Below are 25,772 nucleotides of genomic sequence, written 5' to 3'. Positions count from 1 at the left end.
CTTAACCTTGGAAGCACTTAAATATTCTTGTTTAAAATTTGGTGAACTTTCTGTCTGCTAAACTGAGGTACTTTTGGTTTGTTAGGTCACCAAAATAAGCACCTTTTGCAGAGAAAGTGCTTTCGCAGCTTGAGGTCAAGACAACTCCTCATAAGCATAGCACATAATCTGTGGTTTGGTTTGTGCTTGATGTAGTACTACACTTATACTGTATTTACTCGAATGTAATGAGTTTTTTTACCGAAAGTAGAAAGGAAATGTCACCCCCCCCTGTGTTACAATCGAATACTAGGTTTAAAAACGCTAAGAAGGGCACCAAACACACACTATTAAAGTCATTTAAGGTGTAAAATGTGTGCATTGATCGTCCCGCTCTTTCGAAATCGTGCACTCCAACTCGCTGGTCAACCAGTACGCGAACCATGGGTCACAGCTACTAAGGCAAAGTGACAAAGTGCCAACCTAATTGCAAATGCAAAAAAAAAAAAACGACGCCAGTGAGAACAAGCCAACAAGAGTCGACATCAACTAGTCACTGCGATGAGAGGGCGCCATCTCTTGACGAATTCTCGCAACCTATAGCAAGATTGTGTGGCCTCCGTGATCGCAAAAGAAAACAGCAATCTCGGAGGCACCGAGCACGTGCGATCGCTGCCAAGACTCCAGCAAAGGAGCGATCCTACCTCTGTCTGTCTGTTAATCCTTGCAGCTGATGCAAAAACGTGGCTATGTGGCTTAACGCACAGGCAGCACAGCATGGTATTTGGTGGCAGTGTGTGTTGGAGCATGTCATTGGCCTGTCCCCATCATCAAACGGTCTAGCGTGTCTTCAAGCGGAATGGCGTGCTCGTGCGTTCAGTATAGAGCTGGCTTCTAACGCTACGCTATTCTGCTTACTGAGAAAGTCAGAAGTTCAGCAGCTGAAAGACGTCTCGACGTCAACGAATCGACAATCGGAATAGAGGAAACATCGCGAGGAATTGCTTAGCTGCAACCGCCTGCGAAATGGTTTTTGGGAGCCCAAGAAAGGCTCAATTTCAAATGCTCTAGACGGAAGCAAGGATGACCTGCTGTGGGAGGCAGCTAGTACGAAAGAAGAGTCTAGCTGTGATGATGAAAGTGACGGTGACAACAACCGTGAGGATGCATAGGAATGCCCGTTTGGCATGTATTTCAATAAAGTTGCACTTGACTTTCAGAACTGTGCAGTGCCGGTTTCTCACGTTACATTCGGGTCCTTTTGGTTTTTCCATCACACGCCCGCAGTCTGCCCTCGCGCTACAATTGTGTTTTTTTTTCCCCTTTTCACACCCGAAAAGTCTACCCTCGCGTTACAGTCGTGGTCGCGTTACATTAGAGTGAATACGGTACATACTCCTGTTTCACTTACACATACCCGTTTGGAAGCTGCCTCTCTTGATACAAGTTATGCGTAATCTGCCGATCAGGTTTTTGCCCCCCACATACTGTTCTGTCAGTGAATAATGAGATGTATACTACCCCCACTGCTGCTGCTTCTCAGTGACTCCCGACGAAAAGGAGGAAGAGGAGCTCCTTTGCTCGGAAGGAGATGCGCCCGACACTGCAGTGGACACTGGCTCTGAGGCACAGTCCTCGGAAGAGCCGTCCCCGTCAGGTAGGTCACACTGTGTTAGCCCAACCTTTAAACTCATTTGCCTCACGTGCACGTTAGGAATCGAACCCGTGCTGAGTTGATGGCACCAGCAGTGCGTGTACTTGAATGCGAAACGTTTTGAAGAGATTGCTGTTAGTAGTTGTGCCAGCAAATCCCGCAACATCCGCAGAACGCTTTTCACCCTCGCCCTGGCTTTTTGCTCCCTTACTGGTGCTGGTAGATTCTCGTTTCTTGTAGTCTGTGTTCTTTCGTGAATCTTCTAATGCGCTGTACAGACTCCCTGTGAGGAGGGAGAGCACTGGCAATGACAGGCTCTTGAGTTTGTGCAACAGCAGGGACAAGATGTCATACTGTGAATAGCAAAGGTGTGTAAGCACCATGCCATTGTACTGCGAGAAACCATTGCATGTGGTACCTTAGTGACTCCAAGGCACTGATTTTATGATGAGGATTGCTGGTCACTGGCCAAAGTCAATAAAGAAAGACGTTTCGGGAGCGCTACGGCTCCCTTGCTCCTTTCTTTATTGACTTTGGCCAGTGACCAGCAATCCTCATCACCATGATTCCTGACCAGATGGTATGCCGTCAAACCCTCGACTACATCACACTGATTTTATGGCACACACAAGTAGTTTCATTTTCTTTCACAATGGCCCTGCCCCAAAATATTGTGGCTGTTTATCGAACACTAGCTAGTTTTGGTTAGTTAAATTGTATGTTGGATGGCATTGCGTTTCGCCCACAATGTCCTCACTTTCGCCATTGTGTGCGATAGTTGTCGCCGTAGTGGCAGATGTAAAAAAAGAAAAAAGCTTGGCTGACGATTACGGTACTCCCTATTGTGAAATTTGAGTGTATGCGATATATTGAGGCAGAAAATTTGGACGACGCTTAAGCTATCCTTAAGAGTGCAATGTGAAACATTTCCGCCTTGTTGCCATAGAGTTTCTTGCTATTACCTAGAGGGAAAGCTGGCGGCGCTGCACTTCAGCCACCACGGACGCTCAAAGCATCATGGGGCGGTGAGCTACTTGTTGCGGCACAGTCGTAGTTTTTCAGGAACACGGAGTGGCGTTACTAAGATGATTCATTCCGAACATGCTGTTCGTGTGTGCGCAGACGACTTTTCACGCGAACGCAGTGTGCAAAAGCCATAGTAGTGAAACCGCAACAGCATACGACGCCAATAAAAGGTTTCTTTTTTCGAAATGCCATTAAAAAACCTCTTAAAGTAACTAAGCAACAACATTTTTTTGAAAACATATTTACTTTTAAAAGTGCGCCTGTTAATTAAGAATATTAGTTTTTATAGTGTTCACTACTTGGCCAATAGGAGAGCGAGTCGTCTCTTATTTTGGGCAAACTTTGCACTTAAATGCTTTTCTGCTCGTTTGTTGCAATCATTAGACAAGATATTGAATGGTAGGACATTTGTAGTTATCGAATAGCTTTATTTTTCTATTATTGTTTGGCCAAAAGTTGTAGTTCTGCAGTCGGTAGCTCACCGCCCCATGATGCTTTGAGCGCCCATGGTGGCTGAAGTGGTCTCAAGGGGTCTCCATGCAAACTCCCATAGACGGGTTGCCAGCTTTCCCTCTAGGTAATAGTAAGAAACTCTGTGCTTGTTGCCCAAAGCCTTTCCGCCTTGTCAGTTTATCTCCTACCACTTTTCCCTTCTAGCAAGAGTAAAAAGCAACAATCGTAAAATTTTCGGGTTCTTTCCTTGGTTCCCTGTTGACTGCTTTCGTATGCTTGCACCGTGCATAGTATGGCTCGAAAGTGTTGCGGTGCTCGGTGGTGTTCATCTTGGCCTTTGGATTGTGCACAGCTGGCGCATCCGTGGCCACGTCGTCATCAGGGCCGCCGTCTCAGCAGCAGCAGGCGCCGTCGCAGCGTCGACGCATCGTGTGGGAGGAGCCTGAGCCGACCTCTAGTTCGGCGGGGCCCCCGCAGGTGGCGGCGCCGGCAGTGGGCGGGGCTCCGGGGGCGGCGCCCAGCCCCGCCCACTTCTCACCGCCGCCGGCGCACGTGGCCCCTGCTGCTGGAGCCGGCGGGCCTCCCGTGATGGCGCAGCAGCAACAGCAGCAGCAGCAGCACAGGGGGCACCCGATGCTGCGCGGCCGCCGGGTGCGCCTGCGAGGGGCGTTGCCACAGGTCCGGAGGGCGGGCCCTCACGGCCGAGTGCGAGGGGCAGCGGGTCTGATGTGGAGCCCCAACTGGAGGGGTGGGCGGCCCCCCCGCGGCCCGCACCCTTTCTAAGCCGCTGGTGGTCGTTTAAAGTGGGGCCAAGTGAGAAAGCTTAGCGGTAGTGTCTTCGGGCGCGTGGGGTGCAGTCTTTGTCATAAGTTCACAGGCCACTTAGCAGAGGAGAGATCGAGCCGTGTTGAGGGGTTTCCTTTTGCATTCCGTGTTTATCTCGGTGCTTGCTGTGCCTGCCTCATGGCTGGATGACAGATCTGCTAAAGTGCTAAATGGCCCGTATACTTTTGACATGGGCTGCACGAGGTTGTCTGCTCAGCTGAATGTGTGGTGGCTGCCCTGCACTGGTTTGGCAACGTATGTAATAGTATTTGATCAGAAGCAGTTGCTTTACGCTCACTTGCATTCGTTGTCTTTGTAGGGGGCACTTATATAGTCTGCATTATCCACTGTTGAGTGTTTGAGAGAGGAGCAGTCATGAAGTTTTTCTACTGAGCAGCGTGTTGCAGGGAGGAGATTGTGTGAAATCATGGAAATGGTGCAGTTTCTGTTTTGCGTGTTCTGGCAAGGTTTTCTCTTTGAAAAATGGAACTACACAGAAGTGCTGACTGATAGTTCTGGATAGGTTGCTGAAAGTATGAGCCCTTACGCTTGTAAAAGCATTGCTTGGAAGATTGTAAAGTAGGTTGGAACGAAGGTTTGAGGGAGAGCAGAGAAATGGCTGCCCGTTCTACCGGCGGTGTACCGTGTTTTGTGTTGGTAATCAATGTAGCAATACAGGAATGTCAACAAGGCAAGTGATTCATTGCTGCATCTACAGGTAACGAAAGTTTTAAAGCTTTTAAGTTTGAAGCGTTCTTTTCATTACGTGCTCATGAACCAAAACATTAGCATGTTTCACCATTGAAAATGCTGCACCTCGATTTCATAGTAGACATAATTGTTGCTGCTTCGCATTTTTTTTTTTGAACAGCTGCTTTAATGCGGCCTGCATCCTACAGTTCATTTGTGTCCAACTTCAGGTGATGCACAGCTTATCATGGTCACTGTAGCACGACAGCATTGGAACAACTCTCATCATTTTGGTTGTCACAATCTTCTGTGTTCATATTGTGGCTGGTGACTGAACGACATTGTCATCATGCTGGTGGGCGGACTAACATTTTCCTTGGTGACGCCAACAACAATGTCATTGAAGCTGACTTTGCGTAATTTGTGTTGAAGCTGTTATAGCTAGTTAGAACGGGTTTAGAAATTTGTCTTTGCGTTCCTTTTCTCTTGTCTTTACTTACTGGACCCAAAACCTGCATGACCTGTTGACCAGGCTTGTGCAGCACAAGATGTGAAGATGTTGCTGCGCTGTCTTGCTCTTTTATTGGGGCAGCTGTTACGTGAATCCTGGCGAGGGCTTCAATCAGCGATGTGCCGACGTACTCATCGCACCCGAAATGTTGTATGTTTGGTTGTTTCTTTTGAGTGCAAGAAAATGATGTAATAAATTTTTTGTCACTCTTCATGTTTCGTGCACTCAGTTGTTGACCTTAGTGCTTTTCAGCAGAATCTCGATGATACGAACACGGTTGATACAAATTTCGGGACAATACGAATTCATAAAATTCCCAGGCGCAGTGCATTGTGTACAGTCGAACAAACAGATCGAACTCTCACGAAAATTGCTACGAGTCTGATATAACATGTAATTCAGTATAAAAACCAACAAATTTAATAACGTACAAACATGGAGATGGAAAAAAATTTATTTCTTTGATAGCCACTTACAGTGCGCAGATTACTGAGCAAATGTGTCATGAATTTTTTGTTTCTTCATCTTCAGTGCCTCGGAGAGAACACATTTTTCAGTGTTATCGATGGACTTCGAGCAGCTTAGACCGCAGCTTTCTATCAACGTGCAATAACTACGAACCATGCCGAGCGCAAGGCACTTGGGCACAGGTTCTCTCAAGTCCTCTTCTCAATTCGTATCAGTGATATCCTGGTTATCTGAGATGTTAGCAGTGTCTTCGTCCACAAGCTGTCCCACTGTCTCAGCGTCATCTGCGGAGACAGTCGCATACGGCTGTCTTATCACAAATAGGGCCAGCAGATTCGGACAGCAGGTTCCATAAAGTATCGGGTGGTTCCAGCGAGCTCACCCGACTAAGAATTTGCTGGGTGTTCTCCAGGTAAGCAGAGACCAGAATGTGGGAAGCATATCTGTATAGTTTTTTCTTTTAAATCAAGGTACGCGTGCTGAACTCTCGAAATAGCGTTCGATAAAGCTCAATTTGAAATTGTACTCGGAAGATGTATGTTACGAAGCGTTTTTTTTTGTTCGGTGTGCGCTCTCGTATGCCCATTTTAACGAGATAGCATTAACGGCCCCATTACACAGAAAACCGCTGCACCACTATGCCAGGAGTGGTATGAAGACTCCCTGGGATCTATGAATGTAGAGAATGACCAAATCCGCATATATGGGCATTAACCCATTATCTCTCTCTTCAAAGGGACACTAAGGACAACGCTATCAAATTTTTTTGTTAGTAAAATCCGGTAGTTCGGTATTTCGTGCCTTTGTTGCTGCTTGACCAGCAGCGGAAGGTATATTTATTGCTGAGAGATTTGATTTGATATTGAACAACTTTCCCGCCGCTGCGATTCAAACTCGGGACTCCCTGATGACGAAATAGGAGAAGGGTGACGTAAAGCGGCGAAAACGGAAACGAGGACTCCGTGATTGCTGGCAGCGAGCTCTGCGCTCCCGCCTAGCAGCAGCCGAAATGAATACTGCGGGCCGGACGTTGAGGGCCTTTATCAGCCGTCGTTGCTTCGTTTACGTTTGCTCCAACGTTAACATGGATCCCGATTCCGACAACGAAGTTCTCGCAAAGAACTGCACCCTGCATTCAGCGACCTCAACCCTACACAGCATGCGATACTTTTGAAAGCTGAGGCGGCTGGTCTGGCAAGAAATTCTTAGTGCCGAGGAGTCTGCAGCGTCGCTGTCACCGTCACGACATGTATGGCGACTGGTACGTGCGCGCATATTTAAATTCTCTAATAATAGTCTTAGTAGGGCTAGTTATGCAGCCCAGTGTCTTGATGCGTTGACGAGCGAACACGCCGAGCGCTGCGTTTGTTAACGTGGAGGCGCGTTGAACATTTGCTATGCACAGCTCTTTTCCTATAGTAGGATACAGCTTTAAAAAACAGCAGTTGCTAACACTGGGCCGCAGTCCGCGGCGTCCTGTATTACTCCGCTGGCCAATCGAAACTGTAAACGAAATCAGCTTTTTAATGTTCGACTATATCAAACAATTCATGTAACAATATTCTAGAGCTCATAATTTTTTTGCTTGTGATAAGCTTCTTGTTTACCTAACAAGAAGCGTTTAAGCAGCGGACTACTTTATCGTCGTGGAGGAATTCTGTGCGCGAAGGCTGAATGTGGGCGGAGCTTCACTGCAGACTATTGTGCAGTTGCGTGCCGTTGCACGAACTTCGTCCGAGCAGCACTTAGAAAGGCACTTCGAGGTCCCCTGCTGTTCCACCCTTGTAAATCATGTATTTGTAAAGATTAACGGGAACGGCACAATGGTCAGTAACCGTTGTTGACCGTCAGGGGTAGATCGTAAAAAACAGGTCCAAGACAGCGGAGTCACGAGTTTGGGAAGTCACAAATTGTAAACAAAAAAATTGAGCTGTATCAAGCATTTTCATGCATTCACTTTTATTTGTACACTCGCTGCAGTGTTTGTAGTCCAGTTGATTCCTATGCTATCGCCGTAGCTGATCACGCCTCGTGTTAAGCTGCTACATTCTCGCGCTGTGCATTGCGCTTCGTTGTCATCGTCAACTTGTCATCGTTGTCATCGACGCCTTCCTCCCATTGACTGCAGCTGGCGCGACGCTCCTTCGGGCTTACCCGAGTTACTCCAAAGCTTCGTAATCGCGCATCACGGCATTTACGCTAATGACCCATCTAGTGCTCACTAAAAACAATCCTGAACATATGGCATGTAACTTCACGTGCTCTAAATGAAATCAGCCCTTCCCGTGTGGAGAACCTCACAGCGCACAATATTGTCTTCAAACGTAAAAATTTAATAATAAACAACTTCTCTTGTTTCGAGACAATGGCCGTGCTACTAACGGATATAACTTTAAAAAGAATTAGCGCCCGAACGGGGGCTCGAACCCCGGACCGTTAGGTTAAAAGCCTAACGCTCTACCGACTGAGCTATCCGGGCGGACTCCGACGCACCTGACTTAATTCGGTTTGTATGTTGGTATTTTTATTGCATGGAAAAAAGAACAAAGAGCACGCCGAACGCAACGATAATTTCCCCGGCAATATTTCAGGCAGGCGTTAAAACGCATAACACGGCAGAAAAATGTCACGCACCATCTGTGCAGCTTGCTGCGGGAATTTTCTTGATCGCTGCGCGTGAAATTAAGCGACATGTGCGCTGACGCGGCCGACCGTTTGTCTCTAGAAGACGACAGTGGACTTAGCCACACACACACACACAGGGCATCAAATGATACAGTAATTGTATTTGGATGAATCGAACAAATAATCTTTCTGGTTATTTTTTTTAAAAGGGGTACGTATATACAGACACAAAACTGTGAACGCAAACAATATACACTCTAAACACGAATACGCCTATAAGGGAGTAAAAAGGGAGTATAAGCTGTCCTCTAGTGCACTCCCTTTTATGGAAAGCTTACTGCCTCTTTACTCCATTCTGTTTAGAGTGTAATTTGTTTCGTGGGCGTAAGGAGATAGACGCTTTCTAGCAAGTTTCAGTCCCAGGCGTTGAGTGGAACATAATTCAATATGTTTTTGAATCTTAAGGCGAAAGCCTTTAATGCCTCATACTGTCGTTAGCAGACGCGTCGGCAGGAGTGTCGACAGACGCGTCGGCAGAAATGTCGACAGACTCGTCGGCAGCGTGTCGACAGCTGTGTCGACAGACGCGTCGGCAGCCGTGTTTACAGACGCGTCAGCAGATTTGTCCGCCTTTCGGCGTCACTGCTTAAAGGGCTCAAGGTTCCAGCATGAATAAAGGCGCATCTAGTGAATGCATGAGCTTCATAAATAAAATAAAAGGAGTAAAGTCAAGAAAAGGAAAATAAAAAATAAGAAAGTAAACAAAAATAAAAACTAAATAAAAAGACGTGAAAGTAAAAATAAAAACGATAAAATTAAGAAAAGGACCAAAAAAAATAAATAAAAATCAAAATGTGAAAAATAAAAAAGTAAATAAAACAAACAGTGGCCAGGAAACGCTTTCGCCTTGCAGCACTTTTAGAGAGCCAAAGTGCCCCCTGAATATTTGTTTGAGGAGCCGCTTGGAATTTACGTCAGCATCGAGTGACGTCAAGGTACAGTTGCCTTCATTACTCTCATGTCACCGAACCTAGTGGTTGTTCACAAGAACAATCAGAGCTTGCCGGTGATGCTGACGTCATCAGGAATGTGGTCGGTTCACCGTGACGTCATGCAAGGTGCACTTCAGCGCTGGCGCCGACCGATACCTGACACTTCTGGCACAAAATCGCTTGTAATTATTCACTGTGCGCACTGGTTTTTTTAGCTCATTTGCATGATTACTGGACCGGCAGGCCCTTTTCAAGGCAAAAAAAAAACAACAAAAAAATTAACACCCACGAACTTTGTGTCTGCACCCTGCGTGTTAGCCGATTGATACCGGATGTTACCTGGTATAGCCCGCACGCACAAGCATTTAGCAGGGGCCCCATTGACCTGTGATGGTTTCAGGTGTAGTTCAGATGTGCCGCGATTCCAGACAAAAATACTGTAGTGGAAGTTATCGTCAGAAAGAGTGTTACGTGAAAATATTGGAAGATATTTATAACGCAGCAATAAAATTCCAATAAGGAAAGGTGTCCGGCAGGGAGACACGATCTCGCCTATGCTATTCACTGCCTGTTTACAGGTGGTATTCCGGGGCCTGAAATGGGAACAGATGGGGATAAGAGTTAATGGAGAATAACTAATCTGCGAATCGCTGATGACATTGCCTTGATAAGTCACGCAGGACATGAACTGCAAATCATGATCAATGAATTAGACAGGCAGGGCAGAACGGTGGGGCTAAAAATTAACGCGAGAAAACCAAAGTAGTATTCAACAGACTAGCAAGAGAACAGCAGTTCGCAATTGATGGCGCGGTGCTGTAAGTAGTAAGAGAATATGTCTATTTAGGGCAGGTAGTGACAGCTGATCCGGATCATGAGAGGGAAATAACTAAAATAATAAGAATGGGGTGGAGCGCATTTGTCAGGTTCTCTCAAATCATGAAGGGCAGTTTACCAATATCCCTCAAGAGAAAAGTATACAACAACTGTATCTTACCGGTACTCACCTATGGGGCAGAAACGTGGAGGCTAACGAAGAGTGTTCAGCTTAAGTTAAGGACAAAGCAGCCAGCTATGGAAATAAAAATGATAGGTGTAACGTTAAGAGATCGCAAGCGGGCAGAGTGGGTGAGAGAACAAACGCGGGTTAATGATATCCTATATAGTTGAAATCAAGAAGAAGTGGGCTTGGGCAGGGCATGTAATGCGAAGGCAAGATAATAGCTGGTCCTTAAGGGTAACGGAGTGGATTCCAAGAGAAGGCAAGCGTAGCAGGGGGCGGCAGAAAGTTAGGTGGGCGGATGAGATTAGGAAATTTGCGGGAATACGGTGGCCGCAACTGGCGAAGGACATTGTTAATTGGAGAGACATGGGAGAGGCCTTTGCCTTGGTATCACATAAGAGACGCCTGTACTGACTAGCTTTAAAGGCATGAGGCCATATACAATGTCCGTTCCAATGTGAGCATAAATGTCGCCCTCATTGCATCTTGCGTACTTGGAGAATCTTCGGGTCTGGCTTTGAAGGGTAATTTTACCATTTCAGTAAAATATCTATATATATGTTGATTAAATGTTTAACTAAGGTTAAGAAGCCAGCCTGCTACGCCATCGGCTCGGCAGAATTTGGCTTATTTGAGAGTTCATTTGTAATTTTCACAAATGCTAGAAAAGAAGGATATTGGTAACGTTTCTGCTCTACCTGGGATGTTAGCAATTTAAAAAGAAATCACGAAGTAAAACAGGAATGTTTTATCCAAAAATTCACATAAGGTGTGAAAATGGGCAAAAATGTAAGGCCAGCGGAAGAGAGGACACGTTCGATATCTTTGCGCATGCGTAAATAAAATGTTTTTATTTATTTTTATATATACATACCGCAGCCGTATTGGGCTATTGTAGGGGAGGGTGCGAACAAAACAATGTTGAGAAACAAGGAGCACAATAATGGCAAAAGATTGCAATAGTGAAGCTACATTCTAAATATAAAATATGGGTTGCCGAAACAGCCAATCGTATGAGCCCGCGTCAGTAGGATTAGTGCACTCATATTTAATGGCATTTGTGATTTTGCAAATTCCGTGAATATTGTTGCGCTTTTAAGTGTCGTGAAAGCTATTACCGCATCGACAGGGCGTGACATCAATGGGTTCGCACACGATCGACTGACAAGTCGAGCGTGTGCACGACTGTCAAGTTGGCTGTTGTGCCTCAGACATGCAACACCGTGAAGCTGAGTCTGCATCCACGTTACAAATTTCCGCAGTGCTTTCTGGGAACAAGCCACGGATATATGGGGTCAATTAATTAGAAGTGGTCATGTGACCAATACGACGTCACAGCTGTCGCCATGGTTGATCGGACGCGTTCCACACTTACAGCTAAAACAGATTAAGTTCAACCAGCAAAAGTAACACTATTGAAACACTATTGAAAGTAACACTATTGAAACACAAAAGTAACACTATTGACTCAGCACATCTACTTGAGTCAGTGTGAATTATGGCGTCATGGTTGGGAAGAAAATAGTTCAGAAGTATGGTAGACGGGAAAGTGCAGTGAAGTACAAAAACGCCGGCATTGAGAGTAAAGAAAATAAGAGAAAGAAGATCAGGAAGTTGAACGGAATATTGCGCATGCGCCAGAGTCCCAGTGACGTCAATGCGTGTGCGCATTGGAGCTGATCCCATTACCGGATCCTACAGCGTCCAAATAACTACCGTGTTCGTTTCGGGAGTGCCAGTTCTGCAGGCATTTTGAGTCTAGGGTGAACTCGGTGAACTTGGCGAACTCGGTGACGAGATGAACGTAGGGGATGATGCCGTTGGCGACAGCACCGCGGGAGACCTTCTGCGATCGATACCGCAGCTGAAAGGCCGCACCAGCACCTCCTCATCGCCGACATTGTAACCAATGACATCAGGACTGGCAGGCAGCGACTCGACAGCCCTCGGCTCGGCAGGCTTTGGCTTAGCAGGCGTCGGCTCGGCAAGCTTCGGCCCGGCAGGCTTTTGCTCTGCAGGCTTCGCCTGAGCAGGCTTTGGCTCAGCCGGTTTCGGCTGAACAGGCTTCTGCTCAGCAGGCTTCGGCACAGCAGGCTTCGGCACGGCAGGCTTCTGCTCAACAGGCTTTGGCTCAGTCGGCTTCGGCTCAGCAGGCTTCGGCTCAGCAGGCTTGGGCTCGCCAGGCTTGGGCTCGCCAGGCTTTGGCTCGCCAGGCTTTGGCTCGCCAGGCTTTGGCTCTCCGGGCTTTGGCTCTCCAGGCTTTGGTTCTCCAGGCTTTGGCTCTCCAGGCTTTGGTTCTCCAGGCTTTGTCTCGTCAGGCTTTGGCTCTCCAGGCTTTGGCTCGTCAGGCTTCGCTTCATCAGGCTTCGCTTCGTCAGGCTTCGCTTCGTCAGGATTACCCTCCGCCTTTTTTGACTTCTGTTTGCGCCGCCTGGAGCGCGAGCGTAATAAGAAGACTCGTCTCACGCGGTGCCGGATACAACATAAAATACAGTGCAATGGCGTCAATTAGAACTTCCGCTTAATTAATACTTCCGGTTTATTCGAACCAACGGCTTTTTCTTCCCACGAGCATCTTTCCATTAGGCGGAATGCGCTCGGTCTCTCCTTAATTCGAACACCTTAATTCAAACAACTTTTCGGTACTATTTGATTTCGAACTACCCATAAAGATTACCATCTCAATGGCTACAGTCTAATAGTTGAAGCAGAGAACCATGAAATGGTACTCGCAGGCATATACTTCCAGCAGGAATTTGTAAGGGTGACGCCGGTGAGAAAATAATCGGCCGTTTTTTGTTTTTGTTTGTGTTTTCTGAGACGTCTATTAATGGTACACTTCCCGGTACACCTGCGTTGGCGTTCGCTTAACACCAGGCCACGCTGATTGGTTCGCATGCAGTGACGTCACTGCAATACGCCACGCTGACTGGTCCGCATACACTGAAGATAGTGACGTAAGGCACACTCGACCAGACAAGGAGATAGATATTATTAAAAAAAAACTTGTTCACTACCACAAATACTGTCAATGAATCTCGCGTTCCGTAGCGGAAATCGTCGTTGGTCCCCCCCTTTCCTCTTGTTTCAATGCTGGCATTGTACTTCATCCCTTCGGGGAGACAGCGTTTGCTTAGCAAAATGCAGTACTCACGACTTTTTGCGGGCCTTCACTTCTGCTGTGTGCTGGATGCCACTGCGGGGGCAAACAAGCAATGTAACTCCGAATCAGCAAACCACCAAGACCGGCCGGCTGTGCATGTGCCGTTAAACTAGCAGCACATTGAATCAGCCGTGAACCTTCCCGCGGTGCCTTAGGGGCTGCGTCATACGGCAACTGAACACGAGAAGGGATATCAAATCAAATCAAATACGAAATTATCCTGCTCAAGTGGTGCGCGTGCATTTGTAAACTACTCCTGAATCCTGTAAAATTCCCGTATGGAAGGCACATTCGTGAACGCCCCCTGAATCCTGTCAGATCCCCGTATAGAAGGCAAATTGGAAACCCCTCTTAAATCCTGTCTAACATTCGTATAGAAGGCACATTTGTAAACGCCTCCTGAATCCTGTCCCAGTACGCAAGGCACATTTATAAACGCCTCCTGAATCTTGTAAAATTCACGCATGACAGGTACATTTTTAAATGCCTCCCGAATCCTGTCAAATACTCGTATGGAAGGCACATCTGTAAACGCCTCCGGAGTCCTGTCAATGCATCATATATGAGGCATATTTGTAGACACCTCCCGAGCCCTGTCAAATACCCGTATAGAAGGCGCATTTGTAAACGCCTCCTGAATCCTGTAAAATCCCCATAGACAAGGCACAATGTGCTCTGAAAGCGCAATGGGCACTAATATAGTGCACCGAAATGTGCAAAACAGTCCGCGGGAGCGTTACAAACTAGGCATAAGAAATGAACGCGACACAGTGGTTTTTAACATGAACGCATCCGCGTTTTACGTTAGCTGTGGTGCGCTTGCGATCAGATAGAATTTTGTTTTGGTTGTTTCTCAAGAGTCAGTACTTTGAATACTTAATATGCGCAGGTTTGTTCACATCAGGAGTTGTTTTAATAATATCACGTCAAAGGTATGAGTAAGACCCTGAAACCAGTTTTCAGTCACGACGGGTAGATATCGGGTCTCATATTGGGTGCAACAGGTCAACCAGACGAAAGACAGAAAGAACAAGGAAACAACACAGACGAGCGAACAAGGAAACACAGCTCTCGTCTGTGTTGTTTCCTTTAATGAAACATCATATTTTATGCTATATTTTGCTATTATGAAAGCCGAGTTAAAAGTTTTAAAACGCTGGTTTCTTCGATATTCCAGTGATTCTTACAATAGCAGGCCAGATCTTGTTTCGTGCACCACAATCTCACAACGCGTTTTGGTCGGTTATTGGTTTCCTTAAGAAGCACGCAAAGAGATAGCAGGGAACGGGCACAGCTCTTTCTCTCCTACCCTTTGAAAATGGTCTATGGACAGTCTACAGACTTCTTATGGACTCTATTGCCTTCCTATAGATATTTATTTTTGTCTATTCATAGTCTACAGACTGTCTGTAGAGAAAAGTCTACTAAAAGTGTATGGCCATAATTGTATAGATTGTCTATACACTGTCTATAGCATTTGTATTGCCTCTAGACTGTCCTCTAGGATCTGTCTATAGAGAGAAGTCTGTGGACAGTCTAGAGTGTATGGCCATAAATCTATAGATTGTCTATACACTGTCTATAGCATTTGTATTGCCTCTAGACTGCACTATATGGGATCTGTCTATAGAGTGTTTATAGACTTTATAGAGAGGTCTTTGGAGAGTCTAGAGTGTATGGCCATAAATCTATAGATTATCTATAGACCGTCCATAGCATTTGTATTGCCTGTAGACTAGTCTAGGATTTGTCTTTAGAGAGTCTACAGACTTTGTAGACAGAAGTCTATAGACAGTCTAAAAAAATGTTTGTAGGGACTACCTGCTGGAGCTGCTCGAAGAGGTGGAGGGCTTCTTGGAGGCACCCGCTTTACCCTCTTCCGCCTTCTTGGCGTCACCCTCCGCTCCCCTGGTACGTGAAAATGAACGCGAAAAACGCATCAACCGTTTTGCACTAAGCCGCTCAAAGGTGCATGAATTTTCACAAATATAGCTGGGAGATGGACCTTCTTCGGGGTGAATTGCGTCAGCTTGCCGTATCATAAAAGAAAACTGCCACTACGTTTGGCCAAAACTAATTCTACCCAGGAGCACGCAAGGTTTTGTGACCGTTCTTTCCAAAATTCCATCGTTTCTATTTTCGAAAACGCGCAGTTCTCGGTCCAGCTATGAAATATTCTGACAAGCAGACGAGGAAGGATGTTTTCAATCACGATGTATTACAACCCTGTCGGCATTCATCCTGAATAAGGTGTCTGTAAGTCTCTTTCTTTAAAGCCATCATGATCCGCATACAAAGTCAGCGAATTACCGCAGTGAACCAGTTAGTTTGCGCCGTCATGGAATCAGGGATGGTTTTATGGGGGCGGCGGAGGGGATGGTCGACTCTTCCGCAAGCGAGAAATTTTACATAGGAAATCATTGCTGAACCCCATTTTACCGCAGCAATGTCCAAGAAATACACGGTTCAAATGAAAACCACCCCCAACCGCTCCCAAGATACCAGAAATAATGAAGAGTGAGCGCAGCCTGTATCAACCAGGGTGTGAGCTCCACCAGGGGAATGACGTCAACAGCCTGTAGAGAAGGAGGTGGTTGGTGACCACTCACTGTCCTTCCTGGGCAGCAGGCGACTGTGGCCCGGAGCGCACGTACATACTGGAGAGGGAGATGGCGAGCACGAAGGCCGCTAGTCCCACCAGCATGTAGGTGAGGATGTACACCCAGAAGTTGTTCTGCATTTCCGAGATCCCGTTGCGAGTAGCATGCGTACAAGAGGGTGTGGGATGAAAAGATGTCGTCCAGAGCTTTTTAAGACGAACTCAAAACACGTTGTTACGAATTTTTTTTATAGCGAAATAAAAGACTACGTCAAACCACGTTATAACGAAATGTCTTATAACGAAATATTGGATATAATGAAGGATTGACAATTCCCCTTGACAGACCGGTCAACACTCGCTACAACGAAACTACGGCTATAACGAAGTAATTGCCGAGCCCCATTCAACTTCATTGTAACGAGGTTCTACTGTTCTTCAGGCCTGACAATTTTTATTTTTGGAGCTTTGCTTCCGAAACATTTCTCAAGTCTGGCTGAACCCATGAGCGTGCTGCACATAAAGTTATGCAGCCGCAGGTTGAAGCGTCCTTTTTCAATGATCTTCCTTTATTCTCTTTGCTACTGGTCTTTATGCATTCAGAAACATGCACCAGTGTCTTGTGACGCGCATTTAGTTAAATAGATACGTGGAATATTGAAACTGAAATTACGAATAATCTCTCTGTAAACCCGGGAAACTTAGACCGCGGGAAGTGTAGGACCGCTCGGAGGAGAAAACTGATTTAGACAGAACAACTAACTTGAAAGGCTTCTCACAGCATCTTTATTGCTGCTAAATTCTTAAACAGGTGACTTCGTGAGAGCGCAAAGAGGATTCTAAGACTTATAATGGCACTTAGACTGCAGATCTTCTGAGTTTAATGAAATTGCCGTGAAAGAGAGATGCGAATTATAATGTACACGGGGAGTGACGAGGCTATAGCAGCTGCAAAATCCCCCCAAACCTCTATGTTTCTCAAAACCGGGCACACCGATCGGTTCTTCAGAAATTAGGCTAGCCGATTGTATCGCCAAAGGCAGTAGAATTAGGTGCGCCGATATGCTATAACTAGTTCCATGGAAACATTGCTTACTCTTTAAGCTTAGCCGGTCTAGAAAACCGCTTCTGCTACCGAGCTAGCGGTTTCGCTCCTCAGCATCGGGGACAACGCGAACAAGGTATATGCTTACAGAGGGGCACTCGTACTCACATAGGGAGCCACCAAGTCAAAGCAGGCCGCTTTCAAGGCCGACTTGTACATAGTGTACGCTGGGCCGCAGCGTCCTACGTCCTCCTTGATCTGCAAAAGGACCTTCGAATCAGTTTTCTTCCCAGGAGCATGACTGTTCGCAACATTATTACAAGTGAAAGGTCGTTCTTCCGGGTTCATTCTCTTAAGCGTAGCATCTGGCCATTAATATTGTTTTTCTTCACATTGTCGGGGATATACGTCAATCGGTGCTGTTATGGCTGCGACTAACACATCAACCTATCTTGCATAACATGCGTTTCAGTTGCATCTACACTCTAAGCACAAAATACACCCATATGGAAGTAAAACAGGAGTCACCTGCTCACTCGTGCACTCCCTTTTATAAAAGGGATCACTGAATAACCCGAGTACACCATTTAGTACTCGTACACCAATAGCAAGTAGGCCATTTAGGCTATAGGCCGCCATTTACACAGCACAGCTACATATTCCAAAACAACTGTAACGTATCTGCGAATGCCCTCCGCAGTTCGCTGCCTTTAATAGATTAGTTCGCTCATAAAAATGATCTATAGACAGTCTATACACTTTTTGTAGACTCTATTGCTTTGTGTTGGTGAAATGTTTAGGGGAATCCCCCAAGGTGGAGTAGGTGGAGCTTTCCTTTGTAGCCGCACGGCTGCGCTGGGGTGGATGTCAGTGAGTAATTACTCCCTTATTATATATTTCTTTTTGTTTATTTATAGTCTATAGGCTGTGTAAAGACAGAAGTATACTAAAAGTTTATGACCATAAATTTATAGATTGTCTATAGACTGTCTATAGCATTTGTATAGCCTATACACTGTTCTCTAGAATTTTTCTATATAGAGAGTCTGTAGACTTTATAGACAGAAGTCTATAAACAGTCTATATACTGTCTGTCGTGTCCGGTCGCTGTGTTGAATGCAGCGAAAGACGCACACGGTACTTTAAGACTTCGTTTATTTAAAGCCGATGAGGGTGCGACCAGCGTCGACCGAGGCAGGAGCCGAACTGGCCGCCCGAAGAAAGGAGGGAGCGGAGAAGCGTCCACGGGAGGGAGTGGCTTCCCAAAACAGGAGGAGGATGCGGGGGCGCACCATGGGGGGGGGGGGGGGGGGGGGGGGGGGCATCTGGCGACAGCGTGCGACGAGGGGCAAGTGGTCGTTAGGAGGAGGATGCGAGTGGTCGTTAGGAGGAGGATGCGGGGGCGCACACACACAAAAGCAATAAGGGGACACAACACTTCCTTCCCCCTTAGAAAGTTGCCTGGTATCGTGCAGGGGCTCGGCGCTCACGCGTGGAGGCGCGCTGGCTTTGTGCGCTCGGGGGAGAAACACTTGTAGGCTGGCTGTTGTTCGCTGTGTCTCCTAGGTCTGTCCTGGGCGAAGTCTCTTCTTCCGGGAAGAGGTGCCAGGCTATGTGGGAAGATGGTGCACGTGTTCTCTCCGCTGGCGGACAGCTCTCAGACGGCGTCGTAAATCTACGCAGCTGGTTGAGATGTCGGCGTGCTACTGTGCCATGTATGTTGACGAGCCAAGAGCGCAGGCCTATGCGTCTGACAATTGTAGCTTCCTCCCAGCGTGGCTTTTTCAGAAACTGTCGGGCGAGGACGCGCTGCCCCTCATTAAGCGTGCCGCAGCGCGGAATTGCTTTTTCTTCCCGGAACGTCTCTGCCTTTGGCTCGGGGAGGATGGCTGTGAGCTGGGTTCGCATTTCACGCTCGAACATCATTTTCGAGGGGGTCTCGCCTGTTGTGCTCTGAACCGTCGTGTGCTGCTTGAAGAGAAAGCGCGCAAGGCGGCGCTGCAGCGAGCCTGTCTGATCTCTTTCAAGGGCGCGTTTTAGCTCGGGTACGTAGCGCTCGGCTTGTCCGTTTGTCGCTGGGTGGTAGGGGGCCGATGTAACTGATGAGATCCCGTTGTCGCGATAAAACTTGAGGATCTCCGCAGACACAAACGGTGTTCCGTTGTCCGACACTACCTTGCGCGGCAGGCCGAACGTTGCAAATAGTGATCGGAGGTTGTCAATGACTGCTGCCGAAGTCGTCTGTCCCATTTGCCTTATCTCAAGCCACTTTGTGTAGGCATCTACGACCACAAGGAAAGTGCAGCCCTCAATTGGTCCTGCAAAATCAATGTGCAGTGTGTGCCATGGTGTGTCTGGCTTTTCCCATTCTGGGACAGGAGCTTTCGGCGGGGCGCTCCGGCTGCTCTGGCAAGGCCTGCATTCTCGCACCACTGTTTCGATGTCGTTGTCAATGCCAGGCCACCACATGTAGCTTCTGGCACACTTTTTCATTGCAACGATGCCCCGATGTCCGGCGTGGATGAGAGACATAGCTTGTGCGCGTAGTTCTCTCGGCATCACAACTCGGGACCCAAATATGATGCAGCCGCGATGGGTGCTCAACTCTGTAGCTCGCCTGCGGTAAGCGTCGAAGTTGTCCCCTTTGAGTTTATGCACGTTGCCTTGTTGAACAGCTGTGTAAACTAGCCGGAGAGCTGCGCACTTCTGCGTAGATGCTGCAACTGTGCCTGCTGTAAGCGGAGGTTCTGGCAGTGCTTCGAACATCAGAACGTCTCCTGGTGGAAATGGTTCGTCAACAGTTGCGTCTAGTGGCAGACGGCTTAGCGCATCGGCGTTTTGATGTTTACTCCCATTGCGGTAGACCAGAGCGTAGTCGTACGCTGAGAGTTTGATGCACCAACGTGTCATTCGCGGAGACAAAGTTGGTGGCATAGGCCTTTGTGGTCCCAGAATGCCCAATAGCGGTCGGTGATCGGTTATAAAGGTCACCTTCCGGCCGGCAATGTACTGGTGAAAATGTGTCGCCGCGTAGACGATGGCTAGCCCTTCTTTGTCAAGTTGCGCGTAGTTGCGTTCTGCTTGCGACAACGTACGTGAGGCGAAGGCGATGGGAGCTTCCCTTCCTTGCTCGTCAGTTTGCGATAGAACCGCGCCGACTCCGTACGGTGATGCGTCGCAAGCCAAAAGCAGAGGCTTCCTTTCGTCGTAGTGGCGGAGGACTGTACATCTTCGAATCAGGTCTTTCAGGGCATCGAATGACTGCTGATGGCGTGGCGACCATGTCCATGTCACATCTTTCCGAAGGAGTTGGTATAAGTCGTTGGCCACGGTAGCTCTTTGTTCCAAGAACCGGTCGTAGAACGTCAAGAGTCCGAGAAAAGCCTGTAGCTCCTGCTTGTTTGTTGGAGCTCGTGCTTCTGTGATCGCTCGCACTTTGTCCTCGGTAGGGTGAATGCCTTCCGCATCAATTCGGTGTCCCAGAAATTGCACCTCTGGCACCGCAAAACAGCACTTCGATTTGCTTATGCACAAATTAGCGTTTGCTAGCCTTTCGAGAACGAGCTCTAGGCGCACTGCATGCTCTTCAGTGGAAGTGCCACTGATGATGACATCGTCAAGGTAGACACAAACTCCTGGGATGCCCTGAAGCACTGTCTCCATGAATTTTTGAAATATGGCCGGGGCTGCAGCTACGCCAAAAGGCAGTCGCTTGACTTTGTACAAGCCTTTCAGTGTGTTAATTGCCAATAATTCAGCAGTTGACTCGCTCACCTTCAGCTGCTGATACGCCTGGGTGAGGTCCAATGTGCTGAAGACTCTTGCGCCACGTAGTACACTGAATACTTCTTCAGGTGTCGGTAGCGGGTAAGAGGACGCTTTAGTCGCAAGATTGACGGTGCTCCGGTAGTCTCCGCAGAGGCGTATGGTTCCGTTCTTCTTGCGAACTACGACAAGTGGTGTGGCCCATTCTGAATGCTGCGTCGGCTCGATGACACCTTGCTGCTCCAGTTTGTCCAACTCTTTTTCAACTGAATCTCGGAGAGCAAACGGCACCGGCCTGGCCTTCAGAAATTTGGGTTGCGCTTTGTCCAACAACTCCAGTGTGACCGGGGGCCCTTCGTTTCCTGGAATCTCTTCCGAGAATAATCTTTCATATTTCTCTTGCAGTTGCTCAACCATGTTCTGGCTCGGCGTCTGGTGTATGCCGCATATCATCACGCCTAGTGGAGAAAACCAGTTTCTCCCTAGAAGGCTTGATCCTGTGCCCTTCACAACAAGCAGAGGTAGCGTATGGGTCTGGCCGTTGTAGTTAACCTGCACGTTGGCAGAGCCCAATAGTGGCAGATTCTGTCCTGACCACGTTCGCAGGTGCGTGTCGTCTTGTTGCAGGGCGGGTGCGTCAGATGGCCATGAAGTTCGGAACGTGTCCTCACTGATCAGAGTACAGGCTGCGCCGGAGTCCACCTCGAACTTAATCAGCTGGTGATGTACGCTTACTTCTGTAAAAATCTTCGGTCGCGTGCCGAGATTCATGGTGTTCAGGTCGTACAACACAGATGGTGTTGCTGATGTTGTTCCATGGAGATCAGATAGCGGCGTATTCTCTGAGGCGTTGACGCTGTGATTAGGCTGGGAAGGTGACTTTATCTTGGCAAGTCTCCGTTTCGTAATGCATGCTCTTTCGATATGCCCTCGCTTGTGGCAAAAATTACACGTGGCTGACTGGAATCGACATCCCTGGGGGTTGTGTTGGTCGTCACACCGCCAGCAGCGTTGTGCCTTTTTGACCGATTTTACAACAACAGAAGGCTTGCGCACCTGGTTGCTTGTCTGGTGTACCGGCTCGGTGTTCCGGCGAATCCCTCTCTGCTGGTGACCGGCGCTCTCCGCTCGAACGGCGATGTCGTAAGCTTTGCTGAATGTGAGGTCCTTCTCAGCGAACAGGCGCTGCTGCAGTGACTCGTCACTCAGTCCGCACACAAATCTGTCGCGTAACATCACGTCCAAGGGAAGCATGGTGGTGTTAGCAGAAGAAGCTGCGTCTCCCTCCTGCCCGGTAGCTGTTGTCGACAGCGTTCCAAAATTGCAGTCGGCAGCGAGCTTCTTGAGCGCGGCTACGTAGGCGCTCACAGTTTCTCCTCCCAGTTGATCTCGTCGTTGGAAGCGAGCCCGGCTGTAGACCTCGGATGGCCTTGGGTCGTAGTGCTTTTGCAGCGCTTTTACGATGTCGTCGTAAGACACTGCCGCTGGTGTGCTTGGCTGAATAAGGGCGCAGACAGTATCGTAGGTCTGCTCCCCGCACAGCGTCAGCAGGTTGGCCCTCTTCAAGGCTGGGTCTGTGATGTTGTTAGCTTCAAAGTAGAACTGAAGGCGTCCAACCCACGATGACCACGATGAGCCGTTGAACTCTGGTATCTGATTGGGAAACCCTCGCGTAGCCATGGCTTGTCAATAGCGTTGCGTAGCGCGGGTCGAATCCACTTTCTCGTCGCCACTGTCGTGTCCGGTCGCTGTGTTGAATGCAGCGAAAGACGCACACGGTACTTTAAGACTTCGTTTATTTAAAGCCGATGAGGGTGCGACCAGCGTCGACCGAGGCAGGAGCCGAACTGGCCGCCCGAAGAAAGGAGGGAGCGGAGAAGCGTCCACGGGAGGGAGTGGCTTCCCAAAACAGGAGGAGGATGCGGGGGCGCACCATGGGGGGGGGCATCTGGCGACAGCGTGCGACGAGGGGCAAGTGGTCGTTAGGAGGAGGATGCGAGTGGTCGTTAGGAGGAGGATGCGGGGGCGCACACACACAAAAGCAATAAGGGGACACAACACTGTCTAAAATTTTTTTTGAAAATGTTCCCAGGCCAGGAGCTGGCGAGCAAGAAAACCACTTGCCTCATTGGCGACGTGCGACAAGTAGGTGTTGACCAGGTTACTTATCTGCTGCTTGTAGCGGACTGACCCTCCCAGCACCCTGGCGAGAGCAGGAGGAAGCTCGGGCGTGCGCGACGTGAAGTTGTCGACATGGTCCCGGTAATAAGCCTGCAAGCGTGTTCATCACGGCATGTTCAGTAACATCCGTGCTTGTACATCATAGGGAACCTAAAATCGCACCTCATTGTGCCATTGTTGCGCGCTGGAAAAATAAGTCGACGCTGGGGCAGCGATCGAATATCGAGAATTAACACATCTAACGTATAGGCCGCCGGTTCGAATCCCTGCTGCGAGCTAGACTGTAACTTGTAAGTTTATGCTGCACGAACCGCGAAATCGTATGACGCCACCCCGAACACTCTGCCACAAACGTTGAGCCCCAACGTTCATTGAAGATTCGTAAGACGTGGAATTGGGGGTACATTGGTAGACGGTTCGATTCCCTGCTGCGGGCTAGGCTCTAACACAACTAGTAAGTTTATGTTGCGCAAAACGCTGAATCGATGACGCCATCCGGAACATTCTGCGGCAAACAGTTGGCCCACAAATTTTGCACGAGTGTCGGTACTAACGGGGGTAATGTCGGGACGAATGTCGGGTAATGTGTGGTCTGGCATGACACTGCCGCCTGTTATTATTTTATTCCACTATCTAACCACCGCGGTTACCATGGCAACCACTAGGAGGCCACCATTTTAGGGCGAAAGCCTTTAATGGCTCATACTGTCGTCCGTTAGCAGAGGGTGCATGTCACACCTTCGGCAGCATTTAACTCGTGTTAACTCGGGAACGAAAGAAGATATGAGAAAACGAATGGTTGCTTCAGATAGAGGAGGAAAAAATGAACCTAGAAGCTACGTTTTATGACTGTAGAATAATTAGTTATTTACAGTCAAAAATGTGAAAATTGCGTCGAAATAGCGCGGGCGTCGATATAGCCACGGGAACGGTGTGACGTCAATCCACCGGAAGTCGTCACAGCATAGTGAAAATTGTCACAGAATGGTCGGAAAAAACGCCACATTTGTGTAAAATTAGATTCGATTTAGCAGGCACATCACAAGTTTACAGCGGGGCGTTTGTTCATGTATTTGTTTGTTCAAAACGGCATAGAACGCATCCAAAGACGAGAAATCGCCATTACGGTTACCAAGTCTTGAGCCTTCCATGACGGTCTACCGAAACCACCACTGCCGTATTTCAATAGGCGGCATTCGCCACTTTTGCAATGCAGCATACACGATCAGCACGAAGTTTTCTACAGTCCCTTTGAAATGAAGTTTCAGGCGTTCCATTAGCTTTATTATAGCTAACGACTGCGCCTGAAGTTCTACGCCGTGAACTCACGTCGATGGTCTCATTTTCGACATTCTTCAGGGAGGCCAGTTCCTGCAAAAGCTGGACCACATTCTTCTGGAAATGAGAAAGGGAAAAAATAAAGTTAATGATTCGGTCACAACACAGGGGTTGGAACGGCGAAGGCCACCAGCAATTAAAAACAAAAGAAACGCGTTTTGATAGGCATTGTAAAAACTTTGAGATCACTGCGGCGACCCGCATTGGAGCAATGCCAAAGCAAAACGTCCACATACTATACCGACGTCCGTGGCTATTCTGACGTCTTAGTGTATTTTTCGCGTTTTTTTCGCGCTTAATTAACTAATTACACCTCATCAGTCAAACTTTTCCCACGGCAAAACTTTATCCCACACTGTCACAATCACACTGTCACAATCACAGTTTCACACATTCATTTTCAGAGAACGACGTAATCATGCGGACAAAAATTGCGCACACGCTTTACGGACACTTTTTGCTGACGCGACATCGCCATGTAATGCATTCATAATAGGTTTGGTTTGGTTTATGGGGTTTAACGTCCCAAAGCGACTGAGGCTATGAGAGACGCCGTAGTGAAAGGCTCCGGAAATTTCGACCACCTTGGGTTCTTTAACGTGCACTGACATCGCACAGTACACGGGCCTCTAGAATTTCTCCTCCAAAGAAATTCCAGCCGCCGCGGCCGGGATCGAACCCGCGTCTTTCGGGCATTCATAATAGGCACTACAGTACAAGTCGCGGCGGCCATATGAAACCAAGACATTCGCTTTGAATATTAGGCGCCTAGTTCTCAGAGATTTGTAGCTGGTGGTAAGGAATAGCCTGATAACTTTTTTATAATTTCGAAAACAGAACTGTGTTCGTAGCCGTGTGGCACCCGACTTGCGGAGACGAGTTATAAGTTTGCTTTGGGTGTGTCGTATGCACTCAACAACCCGCACGGTTTCGTTTCGACGCGCCCGGAAGGACAGAATTCAATGCACTGCAGCGACGAGTAGAAAAGGGTAACAAAATCCTAATAACTATCCCTGCTGAAAAAATTTGTATGATTGCAATAAACTCATTCAGTTTGACATACAAATGTCGTACAGTTATCATAAAAATCATAAGAAATTTTCAAGCAAATGTCATTCAATTTTGCGAAATCGTACATCAGTCATACAGATGACATACAATACACAAATTGCGTGACGTCTGTATGACGAAGCCTGAATGAGGTTATTCTATCGTACAAATTTTTCCAGCAGGGATGACTAGCGCTAATCGCCAGCGACAGATGTAAAACGCTCAGGCTCCTAACTATAACAGTTTAAATACTAACTACTGTAATTTACGTAACCAGCATACTAATCGTGTACTACAGCGATGAGTAGAAAAGGGCTAACAAAATCCTGATAGATATGACTAGCACTAATCGTCAGCTACAAATATAAAAGGTTCAGGCTCCTATAACTATAAGTTAAAAAGATG

The 25,772-nt window shown here is 47.7% G+C and overlaps 3 protein-coding genes, 1 long non-coding RNA gene and 1 other non-coding gene across 5 annotated transcripts in view; 1 reads left to right on the top strand and 4 right to left on the bottom strand.

Moving 5' to 3' along the window:
* Window positions 1-5,186, top strand: part of LOC149348917 (nucleoprotein TPR-like) — a 115,226-nt gene extending 110,040 nt beyond the window's left edge. Inside the window, exons 48-49 of the mRNA XM_089541028.1 lie at window positions 1,523-1,636; window positions 3,465-5,186. Coding sequence (XP_089397154.1) covers window positions 1,523-1,636; window positions 3,465-3,895 — 545 coding nt within the window. The 3' untranslated portion in view covers window positions 3,896-5,186. The remainder of the gene's footprint in view (window positions 1-1,522; window positions 1,637-3,464) is intronic.
* Window positions 5,187-8,012: 2,826 nt separating this feature from the next.
* TRNAK-UUU (transfer RNA lysine (anticodon UUU)) lies at window positions 8,013-8,085 on the bottom strand. Its single transcript has one exon. It is a non-coding gene; the product is annotated as a tRNA-Lys (tRNA).
* A 3,626-nt stretch (window positions 8,086-11,711) lies between these two features.
* Window positions 11,712-15,823, bottom strand: LOC149348915 (uncharacterized). The gene is made up of 3 exons (XM_089541868.1): window positions 15,799-15,823; window positions 13,381-13,447; window positions 11,712-12,657 (listed from the first exon to the last, which is right to left on the bottom strand). Exons 1-3 carry the CDS (start codon window positions 15,821-15,823, stop codon window positions 11,985-11,987), a joined length of 765 nt encoding a protein of 254 aa, XP_089397994.1. The 3' UTR covers window positions 11,712-11,984.
* Window positions 15,743-17,287, bottom strand: LOC149348914 (uncharacterized). The gene is made up of 2 exons (XR_016292304.1): window positions 17,202-17,287; window positions 15,743-16,123 (listed from the first exon to the last, which is right to left on the bottom strand). It is a non-coding gene; the product is annotated as an uncharacterized LOC149348914 (long non-coding RNA).
* A 5,575-nt stretch (window positions 17,288-22,862) lies between these two features.
* LOC149348912 (uncharacterized) overlaps window positions 22,863-25,772 on the bottom strand; it is a 37,015-nt gene continuing 34,105 nt past the window's right edge. Inside the window, exons 16-17 of the mRNA XM_089541866.1 lie at window positions 24,309-24,374; window positions 22,863-23,069 (exon numbers count right to left, since the gene is read on the bottom strand). Of these exons, the coding sequence (XP_089397992.1) occupies window positions 22,863-23,069; window positions 24,309-24,374 (273 nt within the window). The remainder of the gene's footprint in view (window positions 23,070-24,308; window positions 24,375-25,772) is intronic.

This window comes from Amblyomma mixtum, chromosome 4 (assembly GCF_055824585.1).
Source record: "Amblyomma mixtum isolate Tamu chromosome 4, ASM5582458v1, whole genome shotgun sequence".
Lineage (NCBI taxonomy): Eukaryota > Metazoa > Arthropoda > Arachnida > Ixodida > Ixodidae > Amblyomma > Amblyomma mixtum.
Note: the sequence above shows the minus strand (reverse complement) of the source record. Positions and strands in the feature narration are given on the sequence as shown.